We start from the raw sequence: 21,123 nt of genomic DNA, 5'->3' as shown, positions 1-21,123 counted from the left end.
CCCTCCTGTGACCTCATCACAGGTCCTGTGCGCAGAAAGCAGGCAGCCATACAGAAGGGTAAGGGCTTAACTATACAAGGGGGCGTGTCGGTCCTGCTGTCTGCGCCGCGGGATTAGAGTGCCCCGTGCGGGAGTGCGGGGCAGAGGCTGAAAACCGGGACAATCCCGCACAATGAGAGATGGTTGGGAGCTATGGGTCATGGGAGCCTAAAGAGAATATCCAGACTCCTCTCCTTCTGAAAAGATTCTATGCAGGCTTGAAAAAGAGGGGTCGTAAAGAGGGGGATACTGTTACACCTGGTCCGGTTCCTGTACCTTTGCGGGGTCCCCGTTGGGACTCCCGCTCTGTGCCGGCTCCACGTTGTCCTGACAGGGCCTCTGCTTCCCCTCCCTCCTCTGCTTCCTGGCATGCAGCTAACAGGTCCTCAGGCTCGCTCCCGGTCTCTTAAAGAGACAGCGCACATTTTCCAAAAGGTGCTTCTAACCAATGGCATTCTGTCCCTGTTCGAGTGGTCTTACCACGGGTGTCTGGGGCTCACGTAGTCATACCCCCTTCAGAGTCCCCCGGACTGTGGTCCAGAGGTTCCACGTTTAATTACAATAAAAATGAATATGAACTTCACCATCTGTGCCTCCGTTTCCATTCGTTACACAGCGCACATTTTACAAAAGGTGCTTCTGACCAATGGGGTGTTAATAATTACTATTTCTAGCCCATCCACCATAGGGAGGGTGGCGGAGCAACACGTATCCTCAGTTGCTAACTTCCAGTTCCTGCTAGCATGTACTTCTGTTTCTGAAGTCTATGTCAGTGCTCCGCTTACACTGTTTGTCTCCACACACTATCTGCTACCCGTTACCTCGCTTTCCTCGACGATCTCCAATGTGCCTACTCCAGTTCTGTCTCGTCCCACCAGTCACCTGAACCTCAGGACAATGTCAGTACCGCTGGAACCAGCTTCTACCCGTACCCCTGGCACCCACCGTTTAGCTCTACATCATCTGCTAACCCTGCTTGTCCTTCTGTCCCGCTGGGTCAGCTACCATGAGTCTGAGTTCTAACTGGATGTAGCACCCATGTCCCCTAGTTATGCCATTCTGACCCTGAGGTGTCTTACCACGGATGTCTGGGGCCTCGCGTAGTCACGCCCCCTTTGAAGCCCTCGGACCGTAGTCCAGCGGTTCCATGTTTAATTGCAATAAAAATGAATGTGAGCTTCACCATCTGTGCCTTCATTTCCATTCGTTACACAGGGTCTGCCTATGGGGGTGCTGCCTTATACTACAGGGTCTGCCTATGGGGGGCTGCCTTGTGCTACAGGGTCTGCCTGTGGGGGGCTGCCTTATACTACAGGGTCTATCTATGGGGGTGCTGCCTTATTCTACAGGGTCTGCCTATGGAGGTGCTGCTTTATGCTACAGGGTCTGCCTATGGAGGTGCTGCCTTGTGCTATAGGGTCTGCCTATGGAGGTGCTACCTTGTGCTATAGGGTCTGCCTATGGAGATGCTGCCTTGTGCTATAGAGTCTGTCTTTGGGGGTGCTGCCTTGTGCTATAAGGTCTGCCTATTGGGATGCTGCCTTGTGCTATAGGGTCTGCCTATTGGGGTGCTGCCTTGTGCTATAGGGTCTGCCTATGGGGGTGCAACCTAGTGCTATAGAGTCTGCCTATGGAGGGTGTATTATACAATATAGAGTAGGCCTATGGTGAGTGCATTATACTATATGGAGACTTATGGAGAGTGCATTATACTACATTAAGGACTATCTGGTGCATTATACTATATGGAGGCTATCTAGGGGGGCATCATACAGTGTGGAGATTACAGTGAGGGGGCCATCGTACAGTGTGGGGATTACAGTGAAGGGGCCATCATACAGTGCTGGAGCTATCAAACAGTTTGGAGGCTACTAAGGGGTCAGTATACTGTGTGGGTGGTACTATACAGTGACGGGGCATTATACTGTGTATAAGAGAGCATCATACTGTGTATAGGGGAGTGTAAAGGGGGCAGACTCAGGCCATTATTGAATGGAAAGTGGGCACTTATTTTTATAGGGGAACTCAGGTTACTGTGACTATCAAAGGGGCACACATGGCATTATTACTTTCTAGGAAGCAAAATGTGGGCACTGTTTTCTAGGGCACTTGCACCTGGCATTACTATATTAGAGAGGGGTGCTTTAGAATTTAGAAGGCACAGAGAACCACACAGCAGGTGCAGTAATAGGGACACATACGGCAGCAGCTCAGTATTGGGGTATCAGGTGCAGTAATAGGGTCACATATGGCAGCAGCGGCTGAGTATTGGGGTATCAGGTGAAGTAATAGGGACACATACGGCAGCAGCGGCTCAGTATTGGGGTATCAGGTGCAGTAATAGGGACACATACGGCAGCAGCTCAGTATTGGGGTATCAGGTGCAGTAATAGGGACACATACGGCAGCAGCGGCTCAGTATTGGGGTATCAGGTGCAGTAATAGGGACACATATGGCAGCAGCGGCTGAGTATTGGGGTCTCAGGTGCAGTAATAGGGACACATACGGCAGCAGTGGCTCAGTATTGGGGTATCAGGTGCAGTAATAGGGACACATATGGCAGCAGCTGCTCAGTATTGGGGTATCAGGTGCAGTAATAGGGACACATATGGCAGCAGCGGCTGAGTATTGGGGTCTCAGGTGCAGTAATAGGGACACATACGGCAGCAGTGGCTCAGTATTGGGGTATCAGGTGCAGTAATAGGGACACATATGGCAGCAGCTGCTCAGTATTGGGGTATCAGGTGCAGTAATAGGGACACATACGGCAGCAGCGGCTCAGTATTGGGGTATCAGGTGCAGTAATAGGGACACATATGGCAGCAGCGGCTGAGTATTGGGGTCTCAGGTGAAGTAATAGGGACACATACGGCAGCAGCAGCTCAGTATTGGGGTATCAGGGGCAGTAATAGGGACACATACGGCAGCAGTGGCTCAGTATTGGGGTATCAGGTGCAGTAATAGGGACACATATGGCAGCAGCTGCTCAGTATTGGGGTATCAGGTGCAGTAATAGGGACACATATGGCAGCAGCGGCTGAGTATTGGGGTCTCAGGTGCAGTAATAGGGACACATACGGCAGCAGTGGCTCAGTATTGGGGTATCAGGTGCAGTAATAGGGACACATATGGCAGCAGCTGCTCAGTATTGGGGTATCAGGTGCAGTAATAGGGACACATACGGCAGCAGCGGCTCAGTATTGGGGTATCAGGTGCAGTAATAGGGACACATATGGCAGCAGCGGCTGAGTATTGGGGTCTCAGGTGCAGTAATAGGGACACATACGGCAGCAGCAGCTCAGTATTGGGGTATCAGGGGCAGTAATAGGGACACATACGGCAGCAGTGGCTCAGTATTGGGGTATCAGGTGCAGTAATAGGGACACATATGGCAGCAGCTGCTCAGTATTGGGGTATCAGGTGCAGTAATAGGGACACATATGGCAGCAGCGGCTGAGTATTGGGGTCTCAGGTGCAGTAATAGGGACACATACGGCAGCAGTGGCTCAGTATTGGGGTATCAGGTGCAGTAATAGGGACACATATGGCAGCAGCTGCTCAGTATTGGGGTATCAGGTGCAGTAATAGGGACACATACGGCAGCAGCGGCTCAGTATTGGGGTATCAGGTGCAGTAATAGGGACACATACGGCAGCAGCGGCTCAGTATTGGGGTATCAGGTGCAGTAATAGGGACACATATGGCAGCAGCGGCTGAGTATTGGGGTCTCAGGTGAAGTAATAGGGACACATACGGCAGCAGCAGCTCAGTATTGGGGTATCAGGGGCAGTAATAGGGTCACATACGGCAGCAGTGGCTCAGTATTGGGGTATCAGGTGCAGTAATAGGGACACATATGGCAGCAGCGGCTGAGTATTGGGGTCTCAGGTGAAGTAATAGGGACACATACGGCAGCAGCAGCTCAGTATTGGGGTATCAGGGGCAGTAATAGGGACACATACGGCAGCAGTGGCTCAGTATTGGGGTATCAGCAGGATGAGGAGTTTGTGCAGGTTGAGAATAGATGGTGGTGGGTCTGGAATATGAGAAGTGAAATGTGTCTTTCTTGTAATCTCTGCAGACGAGTCCTGGCTGGAAAATGTTGTCATGTCGGTCTGGGCCAGATGGAAAAGATGGGAAAAATGAACGATTCCATCAGAAAGAATGTCAGCGATAAGTCACCATCTATAACTGTGCAGTGATCTCTTATATGTTCTGTAGGACTGACCATATGGCAGTAATATCCATGTTGGTCCTTATATAGAGATTATCTTCAGTAACAGCGCGGTCATCTGCTGAGGTTCTCCTCCACTATTAGGGTGCGTCACCCAGTTGTTATCAAGGTTACCTGGTTAGGGGTCCACTCAGAAGTTTTGCCCCCCTGAACCAAAACTCTAGCTACGCCTCTGTTATAGGGGGTGGGTCTTATTCTAGGATTGGGAAGGAAGTTTTGGAAAGTGGTGGGGGAATCAGAGAGCTACCATAAAAAGATATTCTTATGGTGGCTTGACATTCACTATAGCCCCTGATATAAAAAAATATCCCTTTTATATTGTTATTATTTTGGTTTTTTTTTCATTTTATCTATTTATTCTCAATTTTTTTGTGTTTTTTCACATGGGCATAGGGTGTTTTGGGACATATTGATTTTGGGGATTTCTAGGGATATCAGGGCGAGCCGCCGCGGAGTGGGGGTGCCTACCGCTGAAACTTAGGGTGCCAACCTCCACTGCTAGGCAGGTACCAGATTAGTGGACCTGCAGGGTTTATTAGTATACACTATTGATATTTTTTCACTTCCCTATGACAATCCTGCCGGTGTTTGTCTCCGAATTTGGAATTTTTTTAACTTTAAGTAATAAAGGTTATTTTTTAGGGGATCTTGTTTTTCTTGGGTTGTTTTTGCTGTTCCAGGATCGCAAAAGATTTGATGTTGGTTTATATACACTAGCAGCTGGTTCCCCCGGCAGAAGGGCTGCCTTGTGAGGAGCAGGTCCTGCACACTCTGCCCCCTGTGACTGCTATGTGCAGCGCTGCGGATGAGGGCGCCTGTCTCTTTAAGAGCCTGCTCTGCCGCCTTGGTTCAGCCCCCGAGTGCTCGGCGCAGCCATCAATCAGCAGGCGGCGTGCTTTGAAGTGCTCTGCCTCCCCTTGTCCTCACACGATCACAGACTCCAGCCTGCACAGCTCCTGTCCTGTCCCTGCCATCAGCTCCCTCCAAACTTTTCCCTGCGCCCCCTCCCCTCTCATGCCGGGCAGCGATCGCCTGCCTGGTGCACTGTGAGCCCTGTGCCCCCAGCCTGTGCCGCCCTCAGTGCCCGAGCAGGGGCTCCAGCAGTGACCATGCCCCAGCTGAGCAGCGGAGGAGAGGAGGACCTGGGCGCCAGCGATGAGATGATCTCCTTCAAAGACGAGGGCGAGCAGGAGGAGAAGATCCAGGAGAATGCCTTCACTGAGCGCGACCTGGCCGACCTCAAGTCCTCGCTGGTCAATGAGTCCGAGGCTCACCCGGAGGTAAGCGCAGTGCCCGGGGTCCTCCGCCGCTGCCCGGGGTCCTCCACCGCTGCCCGTGGTCCGCCGCCGCCGCTGCTTCCCGGGGTCCGCACACAACTTCTCACTCCCTGCTCTCCCCACAGGCGGTCCGGCGGGCACAGGATGCGCACAGAGGTTACCAGGAGAAGCTGGCAGATCACATGGACGATGGTAAGCTCCACTGCCTCCCCTCCTCCAGCCCTATCCATGCCAGACTCCACCACAGGCCGGGGGGCAACGGGTGACCTGTGGCATCAGCTCTGCCAGCCCAGCCTGCAGGAACCGTGCCCACAACTTCCATGGAGCATGACTGATAATGGTGCCACCCGGGGTAACTGGTGACATTAGTGCCACCCGGGGTAACTGGTGACGTTAGTGCCACCCGGGGTAACTGGTGACGTTAGTGCCACCCGGGGTAACTGGTGACGTTAGTGCCACCCGGGGTAACTGGTGATATCAGTGCCACCCGGGGTAACTGGTGACGTTAGTGCCACCCGGGGTAACTGGTGATATCAGTGCCACCCGGGGTAACTGGTGATATCAGTGCCACCCGGGGTAACTGGTGATATCAGTGCCACCCGGGGTAACTGGTGATGTTAGTGCCTCCCGGGGTAACTGGTGATGTTAGTGCCTCCCGGGGTAACTGGTGATGTTAGTGCCTCCCGGGGTAACTGGTGATGTTAGTGCCTCCCGGGGTAACTGGTGATGTTAGTGCCTCCCGGGGTAACTGGTGATGTTAGTGCCTCCCGGGGTAACTGGTGATGTTAGTGCCTCCCGGGGTAACTGGTGATGTTAGTGCCTCCCGGGGTAACTGGTGATGTTAGTGCCTCCCGGGGTAACTGGTGATGTTAGTGCCTCCCGGGGTAACTGGTGATGTTAGTGCCTCCCGGGGTAACTGGTGATGTTAGTGCCTCCCGGGGTAACTGGTGATATCAATGCCACCCGGGGTAACTGGTGATGTTAGTGCCTCCCGGGGTAACTGGTGATGTTAGTGCCTCCCGGGGTAACTGGTGATGTTAGTGCCTCCCGGGGTAACTGGTGATGTTAGTGCCTCCCGGGGTAACTGGTGATGTTAGTGCCTCCCGGGGTAACTGGTGATGTTAGTGCCTCCCGGGGTAACTGGTGATGTTAGTGCCTCCCGGGGTAACTGGTGATGTTAGTGCCTCCCGGGGTAACTGGTGATGTTAGTGCCTCCCGGGGTAACTGGTGATGTTAGTGCCTCCCGGGGTAACTGGTGATGTTAGTGCCTCCCGGGGTAACTGGTGATGTTAGTGCCTCCCGGGGTAACTGGTGATGTTAGTGCCTCCCGGGGTAACTGGTGATGTTAGTGCCTCCCGGGGTAACTGGTGATGTCAGTGCCACCCGGGGTAACTGGTGATATCAGTGCCACCCGGGGCACCCTCTGACATTAGTGCCACCCGGGGCACTGCTGCTGAGTCCTTGGCTGCGTGCACACCATGCATATTAGTTGCAGTGCAGATTTTCCAGCAGCATTGTTCAGTACAGCAGCTGTGGATGGTTCAGCACATTCTCCGGCTCGCTGTCAGTACACTTGGGTTCACATACGCCGACGTGCAGCATTTATCGACTGTTAATCGGTAAGTGTATACTGATCGGCTTCAGTGTAATGGCCTCTACAGTCAGACTTCACTTAACGAACGATGTGTTCATTCAGTGCACATATGCTACCATTGTTCTCGGCAGCACGAGTACTTTGTACACAGGTCGTTGCGCTGCCGAGAACGATGATCTTTTGACCAAACCAAGCGATTACTTCACCCGACTGAGAAGCATTTTGACATTTTAGACAGTATGGTTATTCCCGGGATAATTGTGCGGTGCGAATGCCCCTTTATTCATTGCCCACTCATAGAATGTATATTGTGACCTCTGCAATTCTGCAGCAGTTCCTGCATGTAACACAAATTTTGACCCTAAAGTCATGTTCTCACGCAGGAAACAATAATATATATTTTTTCCACGCCATTATTTTTCAGTGTGCTTTCCACAGCTGTCCGTTGCAAAATATTGAATTAGCAGTCTCCGCTGTTTATTGCATCTTTTTTTGTAATATTTTTTTTTACGTGTTTTTGGTGCAGATTAAATGTACTGGTTTTTAATGCACATTTTTGTGCAGAAACACTGCAATATCCTACTCAATAATGCAGTTGTGATTTATTTATTTATTTTTTACACTTGTACATTTTTTTTTATGGCTTCCCATAAAAGTCTACAGTATATTGAACTGTTAAGTGCTTATTTTACATAACATAAAAAAAAAAAAAAACAGAATAAAGAGACTTTTCACAAGCGGGTAACATGTCCTAGGTGCTTGTTCGCACGCTGTGTTTTTGCTATGGTTTTTTGACCTACGATGTCCGTTTTTTGTTTTTTTTTGTTATGCATCATGCCAATTCTTTCAGTGCCTTTACTATGTTTTTCCTGATTTTGGATGTTTGAAACTGATTAACAACAAAAATGCACATTATAATGTGGAATTGCTGCTGTTTTCTGGCATTTGTCTGCAGGAAAAGTCTGCATGTGAATGTACGAAGCGCAGGACAACATTGCCTGAAATTTGCTGATGGAAAATCTTGTCAGCCATGGAACACATGTCCTGATATACGTCTTTACCCCTGCTATTGACAGCCGACAACCTTGTTCATAGGGGTGACAGTTGTTCTGAATCTAGTTTTTCACCCTTTCTTGTGTTTTGCCGCTTAGATTTGCTTCTGTGAGGGGTGAGGGGTGAGCTCGGCACAGATTGGGCACAACGCATCAAAACTCTTTCCAAAATTGAGGAGCTGAAAATTATCAGATTTCAGATCGAAATTTTTCAGAGGCTTTTGGAAAACAAGAGGTGGCAACTTTTGGCCCAATTCTCATGCCCTTCTTTTGTCCATATATTTATTCTTCTGGTTATTTGTCTGTCTCTTTACCAACACTTACTTTTTCATCATACAATAATTAAACAATTATGTCACTTTCTGATATTCTTTGTTTACCTTCTCCAAATGCAAGATCTTTGCTTGTAGGTGAATGGGAACCCTCTTGTATTATCCTGAGACTGTAGAAACCTGACGGGCGTGTGGCAAGTTGACTAAACCTTCTGTTGGGGATTTCACACTTTCAGCCACATTCACACGTTCAGTATTTGGTCAGTATTTTACTTCAGTATTTGTAAGCCTAAACCAGTAGTGGAACAATCAGAGGAAAAGTATAATAGAAACACGTCACCACTTCTGTATTTATCACCCACTCCTTGTTTTGGCTACAAATACTGAGGTAAAAAACTGACCAAATACTGAGGTAAAAAACTGACCAAATACTGAGGTAAAAAACTGACCAAATACTGAGGTAAAAAACTGACCAAATACTGAGGTAAAAAACTGACCAAATACTGAGGTAAAAACTGACCAAATACTGAGGTAAAATACTGACCAAATACTGAGGTAAAATACTGACCAAATACTGAGGTAAAATACTGAACGTGTGGATGTGGCCCATGTCAAATTCTCATCTGTCTTGTTATTTTGTCTGGGCCATTAAATTCTCTGGAGATCCATTATAAATGATGACATACCGTTAATTTTTACTTCTGTTTTCCATCTGTGTTTCACTGACACATTGATAAAGGTCTACGTCCTTCAGGTTTTACAAAATGGATGAGAAGCAATAGATGCAAAACAGAGACAATACGGATCACACGTGAGAGAAAAAACTGTCAGTTTTTGATGGGTGTAGAACCCGAAATGGAGTTGTGAATGAAGCCTAAGCCTACGGGTGCTGAGCGGGAGATCTCCATATGTGAGACATAACATACGGTAGTTTCTACAGGTCCGGTCCATGTAGCACCGTGTCACTCCGTAACTGGAATAACCAGTATTATTACTGCGCTCCCAGGTACCATTTTATAAGGCTTTGGATGTCAGGTCGCTGATTGTAAAGGGGATCTCTGCTGTATACAAGCACAGATGTTGGCTCCATTAGGCAGGGGTCACCTGGAGCTAAGGTGGGGGACGAATGTGACGTGGGCAGCGTGCAGTAATGTGGCGGGATGTATGTAAGGGAACAGAATCTCTCGGCCTTCAGATGCTAAACAGGATTGATTTAGTTAAAATTGTCGAAAATAAAAAAGAATGCTGCCCATAGCAACCATCACAGGGGTTCAGTCCTCCTGATGAATATTTAGTGCATTCATTCCACTCCTTATTTACATGGACAAAAACGGCAGCGTCTTACAGTAAAGAAAGTGGACGGGAGTTATGTAAATCTCATGCACACTATGCTTTTTTTCTTCTTTCTTCCCAGTGAGGAAACTGACCTGCAATTCAATTTTGAAGTCTGCAACATGCCATTTTTTTTTCTGCAGTAAATATTTGTTTTATTTGTGGATTTTCCCCATGTAGATGTATGCAATTATTATATGTGCAGATGAAATGCATGTAATCTGCACATGACTTTATTAATACAGGTTTATCAATGTGCAGCTACTGGAAGTTTCCAAAACAAATAAAAAAAAATAAAATAAGCATCGTACTCAAAAATGCAATAAAATATTAGCATCCAAAAGGCACCAAGTACTCATTGTGGGAACATAGCCGAAAGAAGAAATTCTGACCTCCGATTGCTTTTTGATAACAATGCCAGTTTTCGGCACTGTTGTCTTTTAGTGTATTCAACCACGTGCCTCCTAGACCAGTGGTAAATCTAATTGCTCCACCTTGACGGAGAATGAGTTCATCTCTGCTTTTCCGTCACAGAATGGTTTCCATAATAACCCCAAAAAGTCATGACTTGTTCCATCACTGTGGTGATAACACATTGAAAAAATGGTTTTGTGCAGGAGGCTATGGGCAGTTTGATGTTGGTGTGATTGGCAGACCCCCTGCCTTGCATCTGATATATAGAGGAGACTATCGGGAACTTGCATGCCAGAGGAATAATCATTATTAATACTTATTGTTTGTACCCAGCTTTTAAATTAAATCTGTCACCAGGTTTTTGCCACCTGATCTGACAGCATAATGTAGTGGCAGAGACTCTTATTCCTGCAATATGTAACTTACTCATCTTGCAGTAGTTTAGATAAAATCACTGTTTTACCAGCGGGAGATTATGACTACAGGACTAGTACACCTGCTGCCTGGTAGTCCTCCACATTCATGCACTGTGTATAACGCTACTCATTGGTTGCTTTCTGCCTATGCACAGTGTACAGAGAAAGCTTTATCCCAAGCTCTGTATGCAAAGAATTGGTAGATCTGCAGCAGATAAAACAGTGATTTTTTTTTTTTTTAAACTGCAGCAACCAAGAAAGTAAGTGAAACATTGCTGGAATCAGGGTCTCTGCCCCTGCATCATGCTGCTCTCCGTTGTGATAAGCTAAAACCTGGTGACAGATTCCTTGTAAGTCAATAAACACTGGATGTAAAATTGAGATTGATGTTTCTGTGCTATTAGACTTATTTTATTTTTATTATTTTGAAGTCCAGTGCCAGAAGGTGGGGTCACACAGCATTGTTGGAATTGGGTGACAGAGGTGAAGTAAGGGAATAATTGGAAATCCTAATGATATCTTACCCATTCCCTATCCTGAGTTCTGTGCTATGATCCGACACAATCTGTCCGCTTTTAGCAATGTAAATCTACAGTATATAAGCACTGTGCAAATAATGTTACATCTGTGGAATGTGGCTAGCAATGATATCATGTGATTACTAAGGGGACAGGCTTTATTTTATTGCTTTTTTTTATACTGAGTACTTTTTCTAATCTTGGTAGAACATTATTGGGACAATTTTCCAAACAGAATGAACTGTTGGGATGTTGATGTGACATTGATCAGGAAATACGCCGACCGTACACCTGAGATGGCGTCTTCTGAATGAAGCTTTGCCGATCATTGTACCAACAGCTATATCGGCCCGTTCTCCCATACTCTCCTGCAAGCCTGGAGCTCAGCCATCATCGCTACGAAATCAGACATGCCTGATTGGGGTCTTCCCAGGCCATCAAATGACCCATACACATTATACTGTGAGCCAAACCCTTCAATATCGATAGTCTAATGTGTATGGGGCCTATGTACCCCCGCCATAATCTGCTATAACCCAAACACTTGGCAAACTGCACAGTAATAAATGGTCCGCAAATGTCATATATAGAACACAAGAAGCGCATCTTGTCTGATGATTTAGAGATGAATATGCCTTGTATCATTTCCTTTGACAATTCTGCTGAATGTTTGGGTGGTTTGTGTTTCTGATCCTGAGAACAAGGTATCCACCGAGCCTTTCTTGGGAGATGGGTAACGACCTTGGTTGGCCGCTCTTCATCACAATTAATGGAAAATGGGACAACTCTCGCGAGCACGTTATTCGTTGCTTAAATAATGCCAACCTGTTCCACAGCGATGTACAGAAATTGTCATCACTCGCAGCATATGTTGTTTCATCCAGTGGCTTTCACAATCCTACATTTTATTTCTCAAACACAGAAGAGACTGTAATGCTATCTGTATGTTTCTGGAGTATGGATATCCTATTTGTCGTGTTTACTTTGGATCTGTAAGAGATCGGTGCGGACCACTGAGCCAACTCTGTAAGAAATAGGAAAACTTTGTCTTTGCTAAATAACCAGCTTCATAAAAAGTAGATAAAAATCATACAGGGGATAGAAAGCCTGTCTTGGATGTCATATAAGTTTTCTTTCCCCTGTACGATTTTGATTAAATAACCATCTTAATAAAATGTTGATAAGGACATTTTTTTTTTCTCATGATGCCGGATTACACCTTTTTTTACTTTAATACTTCTACTTGAGCACTGTTTTTTGCATTTCTCGTAGTGGTGAGCTTATTTACCCTTTGCTGTATGTCCTACCACCAATTCCTCCATGTAAGTGCAGTATATTCCTTAGGAATTGGAATTGTGGAAAACAATGGATGGAAATTGGGATGGAGTGTAGCCTAGTAGTACATACTAACTTCACCTCCGAACTGAATAAGTGATTGATGAGCAGCTTTGCTGAGTTCAGTGGTGACATTTCCTCTGCAGCGAGCCACCAAGGGAGTGGTGCTAATACACCGCAAAGGAAAATAGCTTGTCAAAATACTTTCACCTCAACGGTTGTACGAGCGAGTGCCACTGTACCTGAGTTGTGATTTGTCATGTGTGACCCTATTGTTTTGCTCTTTTTACCTTGAAGTGACATCTTGCGGATTAGTCATTGCTTCTCCTGTGATCAAAGTGTAAACAGCTCAAATAAATGATGTTTGAAGGACCCAGATAAGTCTAATTGATGAAGAACAAAGGCTTGCGTCTAGACAGCTGATGATAAGGGCTGACAGACTGAAATCATCACATCTTTTGTTGGAGACTTTACCAAATGTAATAACTGGGGTGAGCGGATATTAAAATATTCTGCCCTCCTCCAGTGATCTCGGCCAGGAGTGTGCCCATGTGTGGTGTGAGGAGGATGGTAGATGTGAGCGTCACTGCTGCCAGGAGACCTCTGTATGAGGGGATGCAATGTACCGTATGTGGTTCCACATGAGCAATGGGAAATAATCCATAAAGGATTCACAGACAAATGTGTGTAGGTTTATTCTGCTGGTTAGGTGTGAGCAGAAGTCCTTTTCTAAGGTGCTATCAACATGAAATTCTCACCAGATGTCAGTAACAACCCATCCAATCCACACATGCAAAGAAACCAAACCATAGATGTCCATAAATGAAGTTACGGTATGTGTAATAATGAGAAATGACACAGGGAAAAAGTTTTAATGTCGATAGCACCTTTTATAAATATATCTACTTAGAAAATTGGTAATGTGTGCAATACTTATTACACCCGCTGTATATATTGGCTGCCGCACTCATATGTTGCTGGCAGGATGTCACTGCTGCAGCTCTGTAAATGGCGAGCAGTGCTCGAGCAGCAATACATTCAGTAGGTAAGCGTGGTTTATTTTGTTAGAATACGGCATTAAATAACTGCCCCTACCCCAATTTTGTCCGATCTCCTATCTCAACTCTTTAGTGAATTAAGGAACTAACTAAAATTAGCATTATCCCAGACAACCGTTCAGTTGTTTAGTGGTGATTGGTTATCATTATTTTGGAATTATAATACAGTTATATGAAAAAGTTTGGGCACCCCTATTAATCTTAACCTTAATGTTTTATAAAAATTGTTTTTTTTTTTGCAACAGCTATTTCAGTTTCATATATCTGATAACTGCACAGTAATGTTTCTGCCTTGAAATTAGGTTTATTGTACTAACAGAAAATGTGCAATCTGCATTCAAACAAAATTTGACAGGTGCATAAGTATGGGCACCTCACCAGAAAAGTGACATTAATATTTAGTAGATCCTCCTTTTGCAAAAATAACAGCCTCTAGTCGCTTCCTGTAGCTTTTAATGAGTTCCTGGATGAAGGTATTTTTGACCATTCCTCTTTACAAAACAATTCCAGTTCAGTTAAGTTTGATGGTCGCCGAGCATGGACAGCCCTCTTCAAATGATCCCACAGATGTTCAATGATATTCAGGTCTGGGGACTGGGATGGCCATTCCAGAACAGTGTAATTGTTCCTCTGCATGAATGCCTGAGTAGATTTGGAGCAGTGTTTTGGATCATTGTCTTGCTGAAAGATCCATCCCCTGTGTAACTTCAACTTTGTCACTGATTCATGAACATTATTGTCAAGAATCTGCTGATACTGAGAGGAATCCATGCGTCCCTCAACTTTAACAAGATTCCCGGTGCCGGCATTGGCCACACAGCCCCAAAGCATGATGGAATCTCCACCAAATTTTACTGTGGGTAGCAAGTGTTTTTCTTGGAATGTTGTGTTTTTTTTGCCGCCATGCATAACGCCTTTTTGTATGACCAAACAACTCAATCTTGGTTTCATCAGTCCACAGGACCTTCTTCCAAAAAGAAATTGGCTTCTCCAAATGTGCTTTTGCATACCTCAGCCGACTCTGTTTGTGGCGTGCTTGCAGAAACGGCTTCTTTCGCATCACTCTCCCATACAGCTTCTCCTTGTGCAAAGTGCGTTGTATAGTTGACCGATGCACAGTGACACCATCTGCAGCAAGTTGATGCTGCAGCTCTCTGGAGGTGGTCTGAGGATTGTCCTTGACTGATCTCACCATTCTTCTTCTCTGCCTTTCTGATGTTTTTCTTGGCCTGCCACTTCTGGCCTTAACAAGAACTGTACCTGTGTTCTTCCATTTCCTTACTATGTTCCTAACAGTGTAAATTGACAGGTTAAATCTCTGAGACAGCTTTTTGTATCCTTCCCCTGAACAACTATGTTGAAAAATCTTTGTTTTCAGATCATTTGACAGTTGTTTTGAGGAGCCCATGATGCCACTCTTCAGAGGAGATTCAAACAGGAGAACAACTTGCAAGTGGCCACTTTAAGTAGCTTTTCTCATGATTGCATACACCTAGCTATGAAGTTCAAAGCTCAATGAGGTTACAAAACCAAAAAAAGTGCTTTAGTAAGTCAGTAAAAAGTAGGTAGGAGTATTTAAAACAAGAAAATGATAAGGGTGCGCATACTTATGCACCTGCCAAATTTTGTTTGAATGCAGATTGCACATTTTCTGTTAGTACAATAAACCTCATTTCAAGGCAGAAACATTACTGTGTCCAACAGTTATTAGATATATGAAACTGAAAGAGCTGTTGCAAAAAAAAACAATTTTTATAAAACATTAAGCTTAAGATTAATAGGGGTGCCCAAACTTTTTCACATAACTGTATATGTAAAATATTTTTAATAAACAATTTTTTCTGCAGCAGATCTGTATCTAAAACTGCATGTGCTACAGATTTCACCCCTTCTACATCCCTCTGTAGCCTTCACCCTGGCTACATTGAAAGAGGTAAAAATCCATAAACCACTCCCGTGCAGGTTCCTCCCCTGCTGCACACCCCGTGCACGTTCCTCCCCTGCTGCACACCCCGTGCAGGATTCTCCCCTGGTGCACCCCCCCCCCCGTGCAGGATTCTCCCCTGCTGCACCCCCCTTCCCCGTGCAGGATTCTCCCCTGCTGCACCCCCCTTCCCCGTGCAGGATTCTCCCCTGCTGCACTGCCCCGTGCAGGATTCTCCCCTGCTGCACCCCTCGTGCAGGATTTTCCCCTACTGCATTAAAAAGGGTAAAACTCCATAAATTGTTTTATTGGGGCCTTAAGTCCCATAGACATTAGATGGTGTGGTAATGTACATGTGCAACAATGTAACCCTGTTCCATCCTGACCGCAGTGGGAACAAGTGAGGCATCAGGACCATAATGCTAATGAGTTAAAGGAAACGAATCATGTATTTAAAAAAAAAAAAAAAAAAAAAAAAAAAGCAAAACACGCTATTATCCTTTAGATATAGGGTTTTATTTACAGGTTAATAGTGTTCTGAAGCTGCCCGGGACCTATACTGAGAGCCCTGCTGTCAGGAGGAAATTAACTTTATTTCTCTCTGCAGCCTTGGGCTTTCAGTCATAAGGGTGGGCCGATGTGGCTTCAGTTACCACGTGCCCTGGCACTGACTGGCAACCAGCTGTAATGCTGGGTCAATGACTGGAGCCTCATCGGCCCACCCATATGACTGAAAGCCTGAGGCTGCAGAGAGAAATCGTTAATTTCCTCCCTGCAGCTGGGCTCTCGGTGCGGACGCCGGGCCGTTTCAGAATGTTATTAACCTGCCGATTAACCCAATATCTGCAGCTTAATAGCATTTTTTTTTTTTTTACATGACCGGTTCCCTTTAAGGGGATGTCAGCAGTAACACCCCAAAGAAATTGAACATTTATCGGATATGCTTTGCATTGGACATACATGTCTCTACTGGGATAGTCCCTTTAATACATCCAGCTACTGTACTCTAACTCTGTACTAGTTGGAATAAATCTCCCTCATTAAAAGACAAGATTCTCATCTGTAAAATGAAAAAGTGATTGGTAAGGTATTTAAAGTGCTCTTTCAAAAGAAAAAACAAATATCTAAAATATAAAAGCCTATTTAATGTTACAAGTTTGTCTCTTCCTTTTTCATTTATATTATGATTAATTATTTCTGTTTTTTTCTCTTCCTGTAGGCATCAAACATCAGGAAGAGGTCATGTATAAAGGTTCAGGATATTCCAGTTATCCATTCCTTATGCTGTCTGATCCTTATCTGTCTAATGGGTCTATGTCTACACTGGTGAGTCTGCCACAATACCTGGTATTCCGTGGTCACAAAATGACAGCTCAACATGTCTAATGATTAGAACAGTTGCCTGGGATTACGTTTGCTGCTGTAGAGAAATCACACAGCTGTGCTTACTTTCCTCAAGTACAGTGATGCAGCTCCACCACTTCCCTGGTCTTTGTTGACATGACTGCAGAGAAAGTGACCACTGCAGCCAATCACTGCACTCAGCTGTGATCCTAATGTTAACAGCAGAGCTGCTAAAGCGAGTGATTGGCTGCAGTAGTCACCTATTCTATAGTCGTGATGTCACTGCTGCATCCCCTGTCCACAAAGACCAGGGACACGCTGGAGCATCAGTGCTGGACCTGGGGAAGCTCTAAGAATAAGCTATTAATGTTCTAGTTCTTTAAAACACACAATATTCTGGCATCAAATGTAAAGAAACAGATATTTGGCTCATTAAATGCCACATGACGAATGGAAGTGCCATCATTACATAAATACACCTTAAATATATGCACACTGCAATTTTGATGACAAAAGGAAGCCAGGAGACCAGCATCCGTACTGAGGAGTGGAGGCGTCTAGGTGAGTGTCTGGTGTTTTTTTTTCGTTTTGTTTTGTTTTTTGGAAGGATCACAATGAGTCCATTTTGTAACAACCTTTTTAAATAACCTTCAAGCCATTTTGGATCATTCTGAAGGCGGACTGTTTCTGTTTTCAGGACTGTTGGGTTCCCATGCACAGTTTGTTGTAAAAAATAAATAAATAAAAATGCAAAAACAAAGAAAACCGCCATGTTTACCCACCCTCCACGAGACTGGCGTTGAGTATTTGCCTTTGCTCCCAGTGTCTGTTGTTTACCTGGTTGGAACCTCTGAACACACAGATTCACCGCTGCGCTGTGGACCCGGGGAGGGTGAGTAATGCGTCAGTTTTTCATTCACGACAAAAAACTTTGCTTGGGGACAAAACTTTCCTGAAAATGGAAAACCCCTCTAATATATGATAATTTCCTGTATGTTACGTTTTGTAAATTAGTGAATGGAAAGTTATCTAACACCATCACCGAAGTCTTCCGCTGTTTGTTTGCCAAGAAGAAAAAGGGAGTTTTCTACTTTAACATTGCTTCTATCATTTTAGTATGGTTTTATATTTTAGCTTTTCTTGTTTAGTGGTTTTTTGTTTTTTTTTTCTACTAGTATGTCCCCTCTGTCCCACCCCAATCAGAATTTACCAGCTCTGGCAGATATAAATGGAGTGCTGAGTGTAGTACCAAGATCCGTATGCTCTTGAGTGGCTGCTGCTAATTACAGCAGGTTGGGTCCTATTCTGTTTGGGAACCCTCATAATAAGTGCTTAGTTTTCCACTGATTGTAAATGGAGCTATATAATGATGTGAGGAAGGGAATACGGTTGTGAATAATCTAAAGGTCATTATTTGATTACTTAAAGTGAACCTGTCAGAAGGATTTTGCTACATAAACTACAGGTATTGTCATGTTGCCACTGTTACACTGATTAACATGATCCCTGGGGTGAAGAAATCTGTGGTTCTTGTGTAATCAGTGTTAGAAGTTTTTAGTTAAGGTACCTTCACACTAAGCGACTTTACAACGATAACGATAGCGATCCGTGACGTTGCAGCGTCCTGGATAGCGATATCGTTCGGTTTGACACGCAGCAGAGATCAGGATCCTGCTGTGATATCGCTGGTCGTTGCTGAAAGTCCAGAACTTTATTTGGTCGTCAGATCGGCGTGTATTGTTGTGTTTGACAGCAAAAGCAACGATACCAGCAATGTTTTACAATGGTAACCAGGGTAAATATCGGGTTACTAAGTGCAGGGCCGCGCTTAGTAACCCGATATTTACCCTGGTTACCATTGTAAAAAAAAAAAACAGTACATACTCACCCTCTGATGTCTGTCACGTCCCCCGGCGTCCGCGCTGCTGCTCAGAGCTTCCTGCACTGAGTGTGTCAGTGCCGGCCAGAAAGCAAAGCACAGCGGCGACGTCACCGCTGTGCCCTGCTACTGCCGGCGCTTACACAGTGCAGGGAAGCAGACGCCGGGGGACGCGAATGTAAGTATGTAGTGTTTGTTTTTTTACATTTACACTGGTAACCAGGGTAAACATCGGGTTACTAAGCGCGGCCCTGCGCTTAGCAACCCGATGTTTACCCTGGTTACCCGGGGACTTCGGCATCGTTGGTCGCTGGAGAGCGGTCTGTGTGACAGCTCTCCAGCGACCACACAGCGACGCTGCAGCGATCGGCATAGTTGTCGATATCGCTGCAGCGTCGCTTAGTGTGAAGGTACCTTTAATTATATGTTTATCCTCTGGGGCGGGACTGTCGGCAGAGTCTTATCTTCCTGCTCTAAGCCAGAGAAACCAAGGAGAGACTTGTCCACAGGCCGCCCCGAAGCACAAGCATGTTGATCATATAGACAGAGAGAGTCATACTGTTTGTTCTTTGGGGAGGCCTGTGGGCAGGTCTTTCCTTGGTTTTCTGGCTTAGAGCAGGAAGATACGACTCTGCCGACAGTCCTGCTCCAGAGCACGAGCATATCATTAACTGAAAACTTCCAAGGCCGGCGTCACACTACGCATATGAAAATACGGTCTGTTTTTTATGGGCGTAATACGCAGTAATTGTCCCAAAACACTGTTCCGTATTCAATGCGAGGATGCGATTTTTACGCACAAATTTATCTGTGTGTCATCCGTATGGCTTCCGTACGGCGTGTTTTTCTCGCAGGCTTGCAAAATGGACATATGGATCCAGTGGCGCAAATATTCTAAAAACCCTACATACAGTGTGTGTGTATGTATATATATGTGTATGTATGTGTATATATATATATATATATATATAATTACTATATCCCGACATGATATGAGACATGGTTTACATACAGTAAACCATCTTGTATCCCTTCTTTTATTACATATTCCTCTTTACTAATGTAACAAGTGTCTGTGTGTAAAATTTGGGGTCTATAGCTATTAAATTAAAGGGTTAAATCCCGGAAACAATTGGTGTGGGCTCCCGCGCAATTTTCTCCGCCAGAGTGGGAAAGCCAGTGACTGAGGGCAGATATTAATAGCCTAGAGAGGGACCATGGTTATAGGACCCCCCCCTGGCTAAAAACATCTGCCCCCAGCCATCCCAGAAAAGGCACATCTATAAAATGCGCCTATTCCCACTCTGGCTGAGAAAATTGTGCGGGAGCCCACGCCAATTTTTTCCGGGATTTAACCCTTTAATTTAATAGCTAGAGACCCCAAATTTTACACACAGACCCTTGTTACATTGCTAAAGAGGAATATGTAATTATGTAATAAAATAAGGGATATGAGATGGGGATATGAGATGGTTTACTGTATGTAAACCATGTCTCATATCCTGTCGTGTTTGTGAAGGCGATAGGAAAAGCCGGTAATTGAATTACTGGCTTTTCTGCTATCTAGCGCTGAAATAGAATAGATATATATATATATATGTGTACACATTTATTCTACCTATTCTATTCTATGCTGTCAGTGTGATTTTACTGTACACCGCACTGAATTGCCGGCTTTTCTATAGAACACCGGTGCGTATTTCTCGCAAGTCACACGCATGGTCCGTGTGTAATCCGTAATTTTTTCGCCCCCATAGACTTTCATTGGCGGATTTTTTGCGCAATACGCTGACAAACGCAGCATGCTGCGATTTTCTACGCCCGTAACATGCCGTATATTATGGATGCGTAATATACGGCAGATAGGAGCTGCCCCATACAGAATCATTGGGCCGTGTGCAATGCGTATTTTCTGGACGTATTTTCTGTGCTCATACGTCCGTAAAACTCGCTAGTGTGACGCCGGCCTAACACTGATTACACAAGAACCACCAGACGGATTTCTTCACCCCAGGAATCATTTTAATCAGTGTAACAGTGGCAACATGACAATGCCTGTAGTTTACTTCCAATATCCTGCTCACAGGTTCGCTTTAAGGTCCTATCTTTAATGTGGTTCCAGAATGGAGCTCCAATTACTAAAACTCCCCCTTAAAATTATAAATGGGGGTGAGCGCGCAGTGAAGCTCCAAATACTGGTCAGAAGTTTTTGCTTTCAGAGCCTGCTCTGAACCTATGAAGGCAATTGCATGATAAAGGAAGGTGGAATTCAGCAAGGAAACTTGTAAATATTTTTAAAACTTAGCTTTTAATTAAGCCATATAAAAAGCTCCATTTGAGAACCTGTAGACTGTTAGTAGAAAAAAGAAGGTCATAGATCTATGCATTTTGACGGAGTGACTTAATCATGGTCTTTGCCTAAGAAGGCAATTGC

The 21,123-nt window shown here is 45.2% G+C and overlaps 1 protein-coding gene across 18 annotated transcripts in view; it reads left to right on the top strand.

Annotated features, from left to right (window-relative positions):
* Positions 1-5,008: 5,008 nt before the first annotated feature.
* The window catches only part of TCF7 (transcription factor 7), a 207,884-nt gene continuing 191,769 nt past the window's right edge, over positions 5,009-21,123 (top strand). For 17 of the 18 annotated variants that reach the window (XR_013215869.1, XR_013215870.1, XR_013215868.1 and 14 more), the window contains exons 1-3: positions 5,131-5,554; positions 5,677-5,743; positions 16,686-16,792. Coding sequence is in view for 15 of the 18 variants with exons in the window: in XM_077266071.1 (XP_077122186.1) it covers positions 5,384-5,554; positions 5,677-5,743; positions 16,686-16,792 (345 nt within the window). In the remaining 3 variants the exon portion in view is untranslated. Of the gene's footprint in view, positions 5,555-5,676; positions 5,744-16,685; positions 16,793-21,123 lie in introns of all 18 variants that reach the window. The other variant, XM_077266059.1, reaches the window with a different exon arrangement.

The sequence above is a fragment of the Ranitomeya variabilis genome, chromosome 5 (genome assembly GCF_051348905.1).
Source record: "Ranitomeya variabilis isolate aRanVar5 chromosome 5, aRanVar5.hap1, whole genome shotgun sequence".
NCBI lineage: Eukaryota > Metazoa > Chordata > Amphibia > Anura > Dendrobatidae > Ranitomeya > Ranitomeya variabilis.
The sequence above is the reverse complement of the archived record's forward strand: the minus strand, read 5'-3'. Positions and strand labels throughout refer to the sequence as shown.